The 16,022-nt window shown below is 33.2% G+C and overlaps 1 protein-coding gene across 1 annotated transcript in view; it reads right to left on the bottom strand.

The window, feature by feature from the left end:
* The window catches only part of LOC129230279 (calcitonin gene-related peptide type 1 receptor-like), a 98,201-nt gene that overhangs the window by 6,094 nt on the left and 76,085 nt on the right, over positions 1 to 16,022 (bottom strand). Inside the window, exons 12-13 of the mRNA XM_054864678.1 lie at positions 14,542 to 14,680; positions 11,142 to 11,183 (exon numbers count right to left, since the gene is read on the bottom strand). Coding sequence (XP_054720653.1) covers positions 11,142 to 11,183; positions 14,542 to 14,680 — 181 coding nt within the window. The remainder of the gene's footprint in view (positions 1 to 11,141; positions 11,184 to 14,541; positions 14,681 to 16,022) is intronic.

Below are 16,022 nucleotides of genomic sequence, written 5' to 3' on the forward strand. Positions count from 1 at the left end.
GCTAAAGAAAACTTTTGTAATTACAGCAATCATTGTTAGGCGTGAAGCACATGTAAATCAGCAGTTTTGAGAGCAGTAAATTTATTTCAAGTGTTTATATCATCGATGGAAGACACTTCAGCAGAGTTTTAAAGCTTTTTAGCATCGATTGCTTTCAAACAACTCTCCCTCACGTCATCTCAAACTTTTCCTTAACTTAAATGAATGAAAATCACGCAACCATGAAATTTGTGAGTCCTCTATGGATTTACAAATAGGAAGATATAAATTACACTGAAGAGGCAAATATACAAATTTCACACTCGCTAACGTCATTGCTTCTTTCTAGACTGTTAACACAAACTGTTAACTTTCTAGACTGTTTCTAGACTGTTAGGGAGACATTGTCTGAAGTGTACTGTACTATAATATCGGGTACAGTGAGTAAAATAGTCAAATGCTGGTAAACTTTTATATTTTAGGAGACATTAGTGATAATATTTATACTAACAGTGCGATAAAATGGAGCAAATAACACCATGTAACACGATTTTTGTTTCTTGGTAATTAGTATAATATGTCAGTTGCTTCTACAATAAAACCATGAAAAAACTTTGAAACCATGAAAAAAAGTTTTGGTAGTCAAAAAAACTAAAGAGTTCAAATTTGTGTGAAAAGTACAAGTTTTAGGGTTTTTTCTATTTGTAATGATAAAAAGAGAACATTATACTGCAAATAAATAGTATATTTGAACCACAGCTTTACAAATTGATGACAAGAGATCTAAAAATGTGCACTATTGCGAGTGGGGTATGGCTCATTAATTTCTTAAATAAGTCCCGAAATGTAGTCCTCTACCATCATTCAGTTAATAGCGGCGGTTGACAGGTGTTCTCATCAACCTCCTAATTTGATGAGAAAATCTGGATCTCTAAGTAGTAATCTCATGTTAAAGGAAAAAAGTGATGCACTAGATCAGCCTCAGTTACTGTTTCAGTAGTTCAGAGATTTTTTACACCTTATCCATCCAGGAGTTGCGACCCAGATTGATGTGGTTTGGGTCATCCCAGTAAGAATATTTCCCTGTCTAATTCTGCAAGTGGTTCTATCCTCATTTCCATCCACTTATAAGGTTTCAGATATGCCTACTGAAGATCGTGTTTTCTCAGCAAAACAAGCATGTGCCTCAGGGCATTAAGACCTTATCTAAAGCAGGAAAGAGGAAAACCAAAAACGGTCTGAGACCAAATATTCTATGGCAATATTCAGATACTCCTGTTATTATGGCTCTTGAAGAAAAAGGAAACGCTACAGAAAACCTAAAAACAGTACAACAATCCTCAAAACCAGCACGAAATCTAAAGATAAAAGTGAACCGGAAGAAGACAAAAAAAAGGAAAGAAGATGGAAAATACAGTATCCACAAGTGTGACGACGATGCACCTTGCCTGTATTGCTAAAAACGTTTCAGAGATAGTAGATCTCGAGAAACTGGAGTGCTCCAGTGCAGGAAATGTCACATGTGGGCCCACAAGGAGTGTGCCAGAGCAGTACCCATCTTCTTTGAATGTGAAAATTGCAATTTCAATGAAGGTATGGGACTGAATAATAACATTGCGTAATTTTTTATTAGAACCTTCGTCATTTCTATATTGTGGCCTAGTAAAACGAATTATCTTTCTTTTTAAAATTATTGAAGTATAAAAGATAATGTAATGTTGTTCAACTCAAAATGCCTCTGCGTTTTTTAACACCCACTTCTAAATCCAAAGCTGAACTTTTTCTATACTATTATACCTAGTTTCAAACAAACTTTATTAACAATGAGTAAAATAAAACCAAATTAGTAAGTCTTACTTGCTAATTCAAAACTGCCCCGAGGCTTGATGTCATATTTATGTATATTATGATTTTGTTTTACAACTCGCTAGTTTACCCCGTACTTCTTGCCAACTTACCCCGTAACGGGGCAAGTGTGCGAGCTCTGCAAAGGTTCGAAAAAAAAAAAGGAAAACATAGTACTATCAAAACAAAAATGAAACTCTATTGCTGATTCTATACAGATCATAACAAAGAATTAATGAAAACTTGGTATGCAGTTTCAACTTAGAAAAACAAAATTTAGTTTAAAACGTTCGCCAACATGCCCCGGTCTCCTCTACATTAAATGAAAAACACAGAATTGTGATACTCGAATACAACTTCAAAGCCTCTAAAACTAAACACTAAGTGCAAGGGGAAAAACACAAAATAAAATAAATAATAAAACAATAAGTAACATTGCTAACACAAAGCTAACAAAACACAAACGAGTAAGATCCAGAGGGACACGAACCTATATCATCCCCGATATAATCTACCAGTTCAGCTTTCTGCTGTTGGCAGGCTCTGAACGCGTCGAGCGCCGCCAGTCGGAAGATGTTGTAAGCTTCCTTTGTAACCTCAGCCTGTGGAAGGATCTCAGAAGAAGGGCTTGGACCTGCAGTCACGTGGGAGCGGAAAGAAGAAAGAAGAAAAGAATCAAAATCTCGGAAAGAAAAAAAGAAAAGGAATGTGCCCTGCAAACACTAGTGTTAAAAATGATTGCGTAATAAATTATATAAAATATTATGAATAAAAACATTAATGTAGTTGCAAAGAAAATTGTTGGTTTCAATTAAAAATAGTTGAGTTTTTTAAAAGACGTTAAGTTACTTTTAAAATTGGACTAAGGAATAAAACTTTAGAAAAAATCATTAACGATTCAACCCCGGATGTGGAGCCTAGTTTGTTTGAAAATTTTAACTGGTTTACTATGTTCAGCATTACATGTCTTTTTTTTTTAAAATTCATTGAATTAAACAATTTTTAGTGATCAAATGTTCGGTTGAAACCAAATGATGAAACAGCTATTTTAATAATTTATCCCGCAATTCTGATCCATATCGCAGTAAAAAATGCATAATGTAGTTGAAACTACATTTAATAATTACACTTCAAATTTTGACATCATTCCTGCACTGTATCATTCAAAAATTTTGAAATTCATATTTTAAAATCTAAACACGCAAATACATGACTATTTTAACCCGCGATGTAAAAGAAAATACCTTCCATACTCGGTAGAAATTAGATTGCAATTTTCTTGATACTATATTTTACATTTCTGTAGAGGGAGGTCTAAAGCATGCCCCTAACACCAGAAATAATTATGATTGAACAGCGTAGTGGCACTGAAATTGCAAAATATATTAGTTACCTGTGCCTCGGAGTTACTAAGAGTACCTTTCTTCATTGTGAAGAAAATTGCTGAGATTTAAGATACAAGCCGTCCATAAGCTCAAAAATCTTTCAAATTTTTTAAAGTTCGTTTCTTGTAACACCTATCTGTAATATACTATGCACTAAATTCAAGTTTCGCACCCCCAGATTGGATTTTGAATTAATGTCCTAAAGTTATGTGTAAAAAGTCAACAGTTGATAGATTTTGGAGGAAGAGTAGCTTGAGCGAAAGAAGCAAACACAGAATCCAGAAGCTCAAAATTTATTACATGTTTAAAAAAGGTGGTTTCCTCTAAGTCGAAACACGTCTGAAATATGTAACGCATTCAGTTAAAGTCTTACACTGTGTTAGATTTTTTCATAAAGATCCCAAAATATATCACGTGCAAAAACAACAATAGCTCACGTTTTCGGAGGAAGAGTGGCTTGATCAAAAGACGCAAGCAGTCCAAAAGCTCAAAAATCACTGCAACTTTTTAAAAGGAGGTTTCTTGTAATCCCAAAACACCAGTCTGCACTATATTATGTACTGAATTTGAGTTATTGCCCCAAATTTCATTTTTGGAATAAATGTCCTAAAAGATAAGTCGAATCCGCTTAATGAATTAGCCATTTTGCAGCGAAAAAAATCTAATAAATGGGATATTCCATTAACCGGAGTCAAAATAACACATTACATTCGTTTGGTACATCAAAATGTGTTATATTAAGCGGAATATTCTTTTAACCGATATTCTAATGAGCGGGCTCTATTGTATGTCAAAAAGACAACAGCTCCTAGTTTTCGGAGGGAGAGTGGCTTGAGTGAAAGATAAAAGAGCGTAACTGATCATGAGGACTTTTAAAGGGCGAAAAATCAATCAATAAAAGCGAGTGGAAAAACGGAACAAGCATAGTTTTTCAAGAAGACTTCAAAAAAGACATGGTAGCATTGTAAATAGAGATGACATTGAGGAAGACAAAGAGATGCAAAAAAGAAAGGGAACAAGTAGGAACGACAAAAAGTAACCATTAAACATCTTGTTGTCGTAAAGGATGATGACAAGGATTAATGGAAACATTTCTGTCTTGCTGAAACAAAAATCAAGGCGAATAAAGAAGTTGTTTATCAATAGACATTTGTCAAACTTGATCCTTTGTTTGTGACGCAATGAATTTTCGACGAAAAATCAAGCCATCGGGTTGGTTAGATGATACATACTATTTTAAGAACATGAAAAAGTGTTGTTATTGATGCGAAAATGAGCACAAACGTGTGGGGGTCAGAGATGTTTTTTTTTCGTTTTGTTTTCACTTTCTTCTGAATAAAGGACACAAAACCAAATACAAAAGTGGATAACTATTAGCATAATAATGCATTATAGTGATGAATTATATCATGTTTTTATACGATCGATATTATAGCTAAATGTTTTAGAGTAAACATATTGTCACTATCTTTTATTTTAATTTTACTTAAGTATTTTTAGACTAGCTCTCTTTCTGTTGCTCCAAAAAAAGTAACAAGTATAATACTTGAACCACACACAGGACAATATTCTTCCTGTTTTTTGTTACTTGGTGCAGAGTAAATCAATGTACTGTAATGTATATGTACAGTCGGATCTCGATAACTTAAAGCTTGTAACTCGGATATTCCTTTATCTCGAAGTTTTCATAGGGTCTCAAACTCTTGAGACGGTTGTGGAAGCTTTCTATATCTTGAACTACCAATAACTCAAACGTTTCAGCCGTTCCCTTGGGACTTCGAGTTATCAAAAGTTGACTGTATACATACACGCAACTAATAAAATAAATACACCAAGCTTGTCAATGAAAGTAAAATTATTGCAGAAATTTTCATAACTGTACAAGTGTAAAAAACAACTGCTCTCAAATAACTTGTGGGTGCTTGAAAAATGGACTTATCCGCACATCGATGTGTAAATACTGCAATGGAAAATGCTATGTATCAGGTAAATTACTTATAAATTCAAGCGTTTTAAATCACCTTCTGTATAATCATTGTACGTATCGCTTACTCAGATTTGTTGTAGTTTTAGTTGTAGTTTTTTAATAGTGAGTTATATTTCAATAAATACAATTTTATTATCAATAGTAACAATATTGTTAGCTTTATTAATATGCACTAATTTTTTTATTGCATTAATCAATAATTCATTCCTCTTACATCGTTTAAAACATAGAACAAACGCTTCAAATCGTCTAATGAGAAAAAACTTAAAATTTGTTTTTAAGCTTTTAGTAATAAATTTTGGAGTTCTATGAAAAAAATAATTGTGCCCCCCTCCCCTTATTTTGCTAGCGCAAATATGACTTATAAAACTGCAGAATGTGAGTGAAACTTCCAAAAACATTTGAAAATAGTGTTTGAAGTTTTTTTTTTTTTTTTTTTTTTGCCGGTAATGAAAATTGATTTCGTTTTAACTAATCAAGGTATTGTTTCATTCTCAAATAACAATTGAAATGCTTTTTAAGTTTTGAAAAAAATACTAGCTTTATTTGTGATTTTTTTATTTCTAGTTTTATTCTTAGCTTTGTAATCAATTTTTGTCAGCAAATTTTAAAACATATGTTCGGATTTTCAAATGTTTTGGATTTTTGGGGATCGGATTATTGGATTCTACTATAAATGAATTGATTCTCTTTTACACAACGTCTTAAAATACATTTAAAAAAACATTTCTCAAACAACTCCTCCAGAAATGTTAAAGACTATAGTTAGTTATATAGTTTTGTTTAAAAAAAAATCAAAGTTTTTGAAATTATTATTAGAATTAGGAGGTTTAGAGATACTTTGATGGCCGCCAAGGGAGGGAGCGATTTTGAAATGTCTCCCCTTCTAAAAATGTTTGTAAAGAATGCCAAGTTTCACGATTTTATCACAAAATGCAGTTTCCGGCTATATTTTCTACCATAGCCCCTCTACTAATGATAAAAGTTGCTTACATATCCAGTACATTGCAGGTAAATATGAAATTCTCATAACTACATTGAGGTAGACCGGGACACGTTTACGCAGCGCCCTTTTCTCCAAACGGGTTATAACTGGAGAGCCAACAGTCATACCAGATTGATGCTGCTCCCTAGCAAATGTCTGCACAGGTTTTTGAGCATCAGACAAACTTTAGTTCAGCATGCGGAAAGGATAATCTGTTTTCCACCACGTTGAAGTACATTTTGTGTTTAGCGTTTTGAAGGTTATTTGAATAAATAATACTTAGTTAAGAACAAATAAATATAAAAAATTAGTAGAATTTTATCGTTTTCTTGAGATTTGTATTTGTATGAACAGAGAAGTTATAAAATTTTGTCGCACGTTAAAAATAAATCCAAACTTTGCAACGGGGCACGTTTGTGCATTTTCATCGGGTCACATTTACGCGCTTTCTCACTGTGTCCTACTACAATGTCTTACTTCTGAACGGGCTCCGGACGCTGTTTCCAATCTGTACTGTCTCAAACCTTTAGTAATTTCATGTTATTTAGGTTTGAAAATCACCATTCGTTTTTAATTAAGTAACAGACTTGTATCTTATAACTTACAATCATAAAGTGTTCGGTGTTGTCTTCATTCCTGTTCAGCTTTAACTTTTTCACTAAAGTAGAAAATTGTTCTTGCATCTATTGTTTGAAAGTACACAACCAATCGAAAAATGGATAAGACAGGATTCAATGTCTTAGAAGTCAAAACGCTGTTACTTGACAGGTAGCAAAGGAAGCACGTGACCAAGATCAACCTCTAACAGCCACCTTCACAGACGTGAATGCTGTTGCCAGGCGAAGGATCTACGATCAGCTTTTCAGCAAGGCAACAATCCAGGACCTTCACTGCCCAAGAAACCTCTCTGCTACAATAGCTAGGCTACACACTGGACATTTCAAGGACATGAAGATATTACCAACTAATAATAAGTCTTATCCCATCTGCAAGCACTGTCCCCATTTACAACTCATCCCGGATCATGTTTTTAATTGTCAGGCCATTATTCGCTCCCTCCTCGAACTTGGAGCATCACCAATTGAAATCCTGTACGGCCATCGAGCCCCAGAATTAGCGGATCTTGTTATCAAGACTTTTGGACACCTCTAAACCTTTCGCACTCTGCACATCATCAGAAAACAACAACAACTTGACAAGTGTGCAAAAAGAAATACTTAATTTTTGTTAGTAAAATCTAACAGCGATGAAGATGACAAAACAGTTTATGATTTTAATTAGCAGTAAGCCCTATGATTTCAGTTTAGCCTATAGAATGTTCTTTAATGAATTATTTGTGATTTTCAAATTCTTAAAGTGTTTTAAAATAAATAAAACAATTAAATTTGGTCAAATAGCTATTTCACTTACTTCCTGCACTGTTAAAAATTCAGGAAGATTTTCTGGTAATTGTTACTATAAAATGACGGACTAACGCATAGCTGATTTTTACGGTAATTTATACCGGAGAAATAAGCGATCCCAGCGCCAATTGGTTGCTGCGGCCTACCGAGGATACCGTAAAATTTTACAGTAACATTTGATTTTTTCGGTAATAGTTACTGGCAACATGGATGCCAGTAACAATTACCGTAAATTTTCCGGAAAATTTTTTAACAGTGTGGTATCATTTTTAATATGTGTAAACTTGCCCCGTGTCCGGAGCATGTTTACGCAACCTACTTGGACTCAAAAAACATTTGTTTTTTTACAGTTAAAAACACAAGCTGAGCAACAACTGAATATGCAAATTTTGACTTCATTAACAGTTTCGTAAAACCACAATGTCTAAAATTTCTTAGGTTAAAACATAAAAATTAGAAAATGCATTGAGAAAAATCCGCGTAAACGCGCCCCGGTCTACTCTACTCCCGTCTTTAATTGAGCATATCTCTGCCGTGAAATGGTAAAGCGCAGTATCTGCAGGTTGCAGGAATAAGCTTTTTAGATATTTGAAAGAAACGCGTTTAAGATTCCATACTAACAAAAGAGAAATGTTTGAGTTGAACGCTTTTTTTTTTCGTGCTATATTTCAAGCGGAAATCAAATAAGCAATATTGTACGATTAAACTAAAGTACAATAAGATGACAAAAATTATGAAACATGAAAAATTTGCACCTGCTGCCCTTTAAGTTCTCGTGGCAGGTTTGCACTTTGGATGTTACTCTGAGCACTTATATTTGATTAAGCAGTTACAGTTATTAGTGACTGCACAAATAACTGTAACTGCCCTACCATAGAAAGAGTCGAAAATATAAATTATTTAGGTATAACTTTTAGTGAAAATTTAAAATGGAAATGCCATACTGATAAACTTGTGAAGAAATTAAGAGGTAGAATACATTGGCTTTATCTATTGAGAAATATAGTTGGGAAAAAGTTTCTTAGATGTTTATTTTACGCTTGGATAAACTCAATAATTACGTATGGTATTTGTGCATGGGGAGGTGATTATGAAACAAATCTTACCAATTTAAATAGAACTTATGCAAAAATTTTGAAAATAATTTATGGATCTAAACAAGAACTTAATAAAAACGATACTATTTTACAAAAGTCAGAGAAAATCTATAATATCAGAGAAATATATGCACAGAGAATATTGTATTTTTTGCATAACAACAATAACTGGTTTGAAGTTAATGAAAAACAATATAATACTCGAATTTCAGGCAAACAATATAAAGTTATAAAACCTATAAAACAATTATTAAAAAGCAATTCTTTTACTTGGCACCGCGGCTGTTTCATGAACTAACGGAAGATGTTAGGAATGAGAAAAACTTAAAAAAATATAAAAAAGGGGTCAATGAATATATACAAAATAACGACATTCTATCAATAATTAACTTTTAGCTAATAAAAATATACTGACTTGTCAACCGGGGGGGGGGATTTTGTATCGTATTTTTTATACTACTGAATGTTTCAATGCGAGTTATTGTGGTTTTCTTTTCTGGAGTCAAACAGTCCAATAATTGTTCAGTGTAAAATTTTTATTACTTGTGTAAAATTGATTTGTAAATATAACTGATAATACATATTTGTGTTTGTACTCCATACTAAACCAATTAAAAAACACTGCGGACAGTGCCTTTGGCGCTCTTTAGTGTTGAATTTACTACTAACTCATGTTGAACTATAGTCAAGATTTTCTTAATATTTTGTTATGACGTTTATAATTTATGTTTTATAATTTGTAAGTTTTTTAACTTTACTTTATTTTGCTTACTGTTATGTATGTGTATTTTGTTTTGTTAATAAATCTTATCTAAATCTTAAATGGGTAGAACTTGAAGTTCTGTAGTGGAGCTCTGCAAAAAAGGCCATGTGTCTTCCAGACCACTAACACATGATCGAAAAACTTAAATAGTGATAAATAACGTTCATAACTTGGCCATGATTCAAATTTAGCTCCGTGATGTTGGAGTCATATACTTTAACTACTTAACAACAGCGCCACTGAGGGGGGGAGGGGAGGTGGCCTACTAACCAGACTAACTTTTCTGCTGAATGTGTCATACAAAAGAGACTGTTCTGATTTGTTTTAAAGAATATATTTTGCCCCACACATTGATGCTGTGAAACTATTGGAAGCCATGGATTACTCAGTAATTTACATTAAACTTTATTGATAAGTATTTATAAAGACTGAACTAACTAAGTAATTTCGGAATTTAATACTAGGAGGAATATAAAATTATGATAAATTTAAATCTGCGTTTTCATAACTCACTTTCATGTGTTTTATATTTCGTGCACTGCGCACTTTTGTTTTCTGAGACGGCAAACAAGATGTGATACAGACATGTAATATACTCGTATTTACTAAATCATGGGTAAAAAAAACAAACAGACACTTGATTCACTCCTTTTTCATCCCATCAGAAGTCCATTAAATGCGGCTGTGTTTAGTATAAAAATAAAATTTATTAAAATAAATGTATTATTAACATCATAATCCGTCTGAAACCGGTACGAATTTTTCTGTTCTAATTAGTTCATTTCTTTGAACTTAGAACTGAAATAGACAATACTCACACTATTCTACGATTCCACGTATTGTGTGATTTCAAATTGAAACTTTTCAAGAAAAGAAAACATAATTTTTAACATTTGAAAATGCAGAAAAAAAAATATATTAATTTGAATTTTTGGCATCTTGAATTCAAATTATGTTTTTCGCAATCACGAGCGTGTGTGTGTATGAATGCGCGTGTGTGTTTGTGTAGGCGCATGTGTGTGTGTTTGTGTAGATGCATGTGTGTGGGTGCGTGTGTGTATGTATGCATGTGTGTGCATGTTGTGTATGCAGTGCTGTGCGTGTACGCGCGTTTGTGTAGGCTTTCGTGTGTGTGTGTGTGTATGTAGGCATATGTGTTTGTGTGCAGGCATGAGTGTGTATATGTGTGTGTAGGAGTGTGTGTTTGTGTCTGTGCATAGGCATGAGTGTCTGTATGTGTGTAGGCATGTGTGTGTATGCGTGTGTGTGTATGCGTGTGTGTGTAGGATATGGACGCAACCAGAAGACGGTTTTCGCAAGAGGAGCAGCATCGTGAGGCCGGTCAACGCGACGGTGGTGCTGGCAGAGGGTGCTGGCGAAGAAATAAAATGATAGGAATTCAAAACAGTCAAATGAGAACAATAAGCAATCGTGATTGCTCAAAAAAGAGTTGTACATTATGAGATGACAGTTTTGAGGGTACTAATGTTTCATTGGTAGTTTTTCGTCCTATCCTTCAAAAAATCTATTGATACTATCAGTGTTTTAAAGTATCAATAGTTTGATAGAATATCATAAACTGAATGTGAAAGACTCATCAAAGTGCGTACTAGTTCTTTTTTTTTATGTAACAAAGATTATTAAATAAAAAAAAATATTTATACGGATTACATAGCAAATAATTTTATGTTACTTACTTCACCGTTTAGGTAGCAAAAGATGAGTGAAACAAGCAAACCCTGGAAGAAAACAAATGGACGATGAGCTTTAATAATATAACTAAAATAACAAAATGCCGTTATAGTGGAAAATAAACTGATTCTTTTAATAACACAGCAACTCTTAACCATTGCTGTAGTTGGAAAAAATGTTTGGCGGAACTCATCTGACAGTTCGTGGCAACTCCTCAAAAGAAAAGAAAAGGCTGGTTGAAACCAATATGCATTACATTTGCACTATTTTTACAATACAAAAGTATCGAAGGCTGGTGACCCCTTCCCTCAAACTAATGCACTGCTCTTTACACATTTTAAACAGGGTGTTGAGTTTCATCTTTATTTTTGGTTACATACATTATTGACCTATATTTTAATAACTGCACTTCATTTAAATCAGGGGCATTCAACTTATAAAATTTGGTTAATCCTTTGAGTGTACCTTATTTTTGAAAGAACTACTACAGCAAAGAAAGGGGGGAAAGACAATATCAAAGCCTTATCCTATCGAAACTTACAAAATTATCTTTATTCTATCACTTACAAATCTCTTAAGAAGATAACGAAACTTTAAGTAAATAACAGGGGGTATCTTTTTTTGGTTTTCTAAATTACATTCAAAGAATAATCAGCAAAAGCAACGAGTGAAATATGTATTTATACTTATTTTCACAAACAAACCGACTTTAAGAACTCGATCTGTTATAAAAAATAAATTCTACTGAAGTTATGGCAACCCGGTATTTAAGCAAATAGTGATCACATCCGGAAACCCTGTAAAAGTTACAAGGACCCACGTTGAAGATTTTTGATTTATGTGTATACATACATGTATACATACTACTCACGAGAATTTCACGTTTCATTCATTTTGACGTGACTCTGCTTCAAATTCTTCTCTTTGGTCATTTGCATGCACTTATTTGCATTGCCCATCTATATTGGCAAACCGTCAACCCTGCAAACAAATAGATGCATCCGTATCAGCCTGAAAAAATGGATTGTTCATCTTTCCATCTGATCTGAGGTCGGACAGTAGTGTGTTTGTGAAATGCAAATGAATTAAATGTTTTCTTTGATGTCGATGATGCAAAAGGCCTTATAATTTTGAAAATTTCGAAAATATTCAAGCGCTTGTGTGCAAAGGAGAGATAGCTGCATGTTTTCGAAAGAGCTGCTGTTTTATTCCGGTCACGAACGATATGCTGCGCATTTCATGTTTACCGAGAGATGCGTCATATGTACTTGGAAAATATTCACACATGCTTGGAATATAAGAAGTTCCACCACTTTCACTATCCAATTAATTTGCTAGCTTTTAAGAATGATCTAATATAATTGAATCACGATAGAAGTAGTTCAAAAACATGGCAAACATTCGCAAATTTCAGAATTTTGTTTCTTTTTTTATGCTTACCTGTGCACAGAAAATAAAGAAACAAAAGGGGAAAAATGGATAAAAACAACTAAATTGCTCATTCTTCTGAGCGTCGTTATTTTTGAGAATATGCTGTACATGTAGGAGATTTTACAGCAGTAAAAACTCTAAAAACTTGATAAGTGAAATGTTTTAACTTATAAATATAAGTACAGGGTGTTCCGTTTTAACCTGCAAGACCTTTATTTTCGCAACCGTTAGTCCTAAATGTATACTTCCAATCGCAAAAATGTTCAAAATCAAATGCAGAGTTAAGATATTGAAAGTTTGAAGTAAAAATAAAAATGAGTCAAAAAATACAAAATTTAACTTTTTATGCGGGACCCAGGTCTTCTAACTAATGTCTAGAGAAATATACTCCATTGAAAACTATTACTGACACAAAAACCTTGACAGTTGTGCAACCAAAACTCAAGGAGATATTCGCGGTTTAAGTTTTCAAGGACCATGCAAAAGATGAGATTAAAACTTATCGCCCTTTCAGAGGAATGTCAGGTTGTCGAAGTAAATAAAATAAGTATTTATATTTTTCATTGCTATTCAAAAATATATACAAATACAATGCCGTGATACGCAAAAATACACAGCCAAACCTCGAACAATTTGAAAACCCACATATAATTTTTAACCTTTTTAACAGCTATATTCCCCCCCCCCCCAAAAGGTGTTATTGACGGCGAGTGAAAGGTGGTGTAAGTCACAAAACACAGCGTTTCATATATCGGTGAATATTGGTCGCATTAGTTTCAAACTTTTTGTGTTGGAATTATTTTTAAATGGGTAATTCTTTTCTTAAATATAAGTTAGGGGACCTGGAGCCCGTATAAAAATTTAAAATTTGTATTTTTTGAGTGATTTTTATTTTCACTTCAAACTTTCTGGATCTTAACTCTGCATCTGATTTTGAACATTTTAGCAGTTGGAAGTACACATCTTGGACTAACGGTTGCGAAAATAAAGGTTTTGCAGGTTAAAACGGAACACCCTGTATATATGCTCAAGTCACGCCAGTATCTCGTTTTCAAGGTCCTTATACTGATTTATCACGACCTGAAGTCCAAATACAGGTATCTAAAATCATTAGCTCTCTAAACTATTAATTCCATATAAATTGTTATTTATTTGTAATCTAAAGGGTGTCACAATTTGTATTATGTAGGGGAGTCACTCCTAAGTTCTAAGGTTGCCTTATACTTGTAGATATCTCCAATAGCTTTAAGCATTTTTTTTATTGCCAAGGTAGAAAACCAGTCGCCGAACATCAATTGATGACCTTAAACGGAAATGTGCCGAAAATTGAAGAAAGATGTGCAATAGGGTGGTTCAAAAAACCATTTTTTCCAGGAAATCCCCTATTTTTTTTTCAGACTTACTAATAGTACTGTAAAAGTTTTAGCTTCTTACTCAAATTTTAAGAGGGTGCTCAATGAGCCCTCAATTTAACACTAGCAGTAGCGTAGAAAAAATCACAAATTTAGAAACGTTTCGTTTCCCCAGCAGTTTTTTTGGTAAATAATTATTTTATTGCAATGTATATGCATATTACTCGCGTATATTATGTAGTATGTAGCATTGTTTTTTCAGTTCAGCGTATTATTTCAACCCCCGTCTCCGTACGTCTGAACTTTTGGGCAGGTACATGTATTTTGAATGAGCAAGGATGGTAATTTCAAGGTTTGCCCCCCCCCCCCCGCGCGGAAACAATCGAAGATCTGTTAATGTAAAAATTTTATGATAGTTTGAATAATAGCTCGTGAAGACAAAAACAGATTAAAATAGAAATTTGCTTTATATTCTTTAACCTTAAACGATATGAATTTAAAACATTGTTGGCACTTTGTATCGCTGTTGTAAATTCACGATTCTCTTATTACGTCAAATGAAGACAACATTTTTGAAATACCGTGGTTATAGTGGATTTCATAGCACTGTTAGGTTTTTTACCTGTAATCCATCCATTGTGTAGCTGAGGAAAGAATATATTTCCAGCACCAGGCATTCTCCACCCTGCGGTCTGTAGATGACGAGAAAAAAATGAAGACCGAACAATGGAACCAGCACCAATGTGGCTCGAACAGCTTTTCTGTGTTTAAAAAAAGAAATTTTTACTATAGAACTTAACTAAACGTTATCAGAACTTAATTAAACGTTAACTCCTAGCGTATATGCTAAAGTATAAAGTGTTCTTTTCCTCCCAGAAAATACCCCAGTACTTGAGTAAGGAAACTCAAAATAATTACCCAAGGGTGCTTTGATTCTATGTTTTAGAAAAGTTCTAAAATTCACGACAGTTCCAAGAGCACGTAAAACTGCAATTTAAAAAGCAACTTAAATAACGCTAATAAATTTGTAAAAGATTCAATGTGTTTCTGACAAAATGTATCGCAATGAAGGCTTGCAACCATGTTTATAATCACTATATTTTTTTGAAACGTTTTCTTTATTTCTTCCTTTTTTTTTTAAATTTCTATGCTCTGTTACTTTGTGTTGATAGAAATGAGCTTGCAAATTTTAGTTTATCTTTGCAGAATAAAGTATCATCACTCATACTTACCGTACTTACCATGTCGGAACCTAAAGCCCCTATCAGGTAAAGTAATAAATGGCAGTGAACTAATCACAAAGCGAACAGTGAATCACGTGACTGGGAATCAACAAATTACAAAGTGAACTGTGAATCATACTATCTACCAATCAAAAACAATAGATTGAGAAACATCAGGAACTGCCAAAGTGACAGTGATATACAATCTTAATTGCTCAATCGATGACATAAAATATGTCTGTTGTCCTTTAGGAGTTTTTTTTTTTTGTCCTTAAGGATGAAATTGTATACTACTCTTTCGAATGACTATCAAAAGAGATGCAGGTGAATGTTGATTAAATATCAATTAACATTAATTATTGCTTATGTTCCAATCTTAGCATGAGCTTCGAAAAAAATGAACAATGTGCAGTTTATGCAGAGTTTAAAAACCATATGAATCATTCTAAATAATTTGTGCAACCGTATTTTTGCCCAAGAATTACTGAAAACGTATAACTATTCATGAATCAATTTCATGGTAAAAAAGTTAAATTACTAGAACATTATAATCAGATGTATTTTTTCCTTAAAACTTAAAGATTCAAAAAATTTCAGACGTAACGGAGTTAATACTACTTTCATCCGTGAAACATAAAGAATAATTTCTTTATTCCAATTTTTTTCTATGCATCTCAGAAACAAATTCCATTTTGTGCACCAGTTCTAAATTAAGTTTAGTCAAACAGCACACATTTAAAAAAGATAGTATTTTTGTCTTTAGAAAGGAATCCGGAATAAATTAAATTCCAGGAAAGTTCGTCCAGCAAAGGTGAAAAATTTAAATCACTTTAAAGGCTCAGAAGTTTTTCTCGAACAAAATTGCTTTAGATATCAGAAG

Source organism: Uloborus diversus, chromosome 9 (assembly GCF_026930045.1).
Source record: "Uloborus diversus isolate 005 chromosome 9, Udiv.v.3.1, whole genome shotgun sequence".
Classification (NCBI taxonomy): Eukaryota; Metazoa; Arthropoda; class Arachnida; order Araneae; family Uloboridae; genus Uloborus; species Uloborus diversus.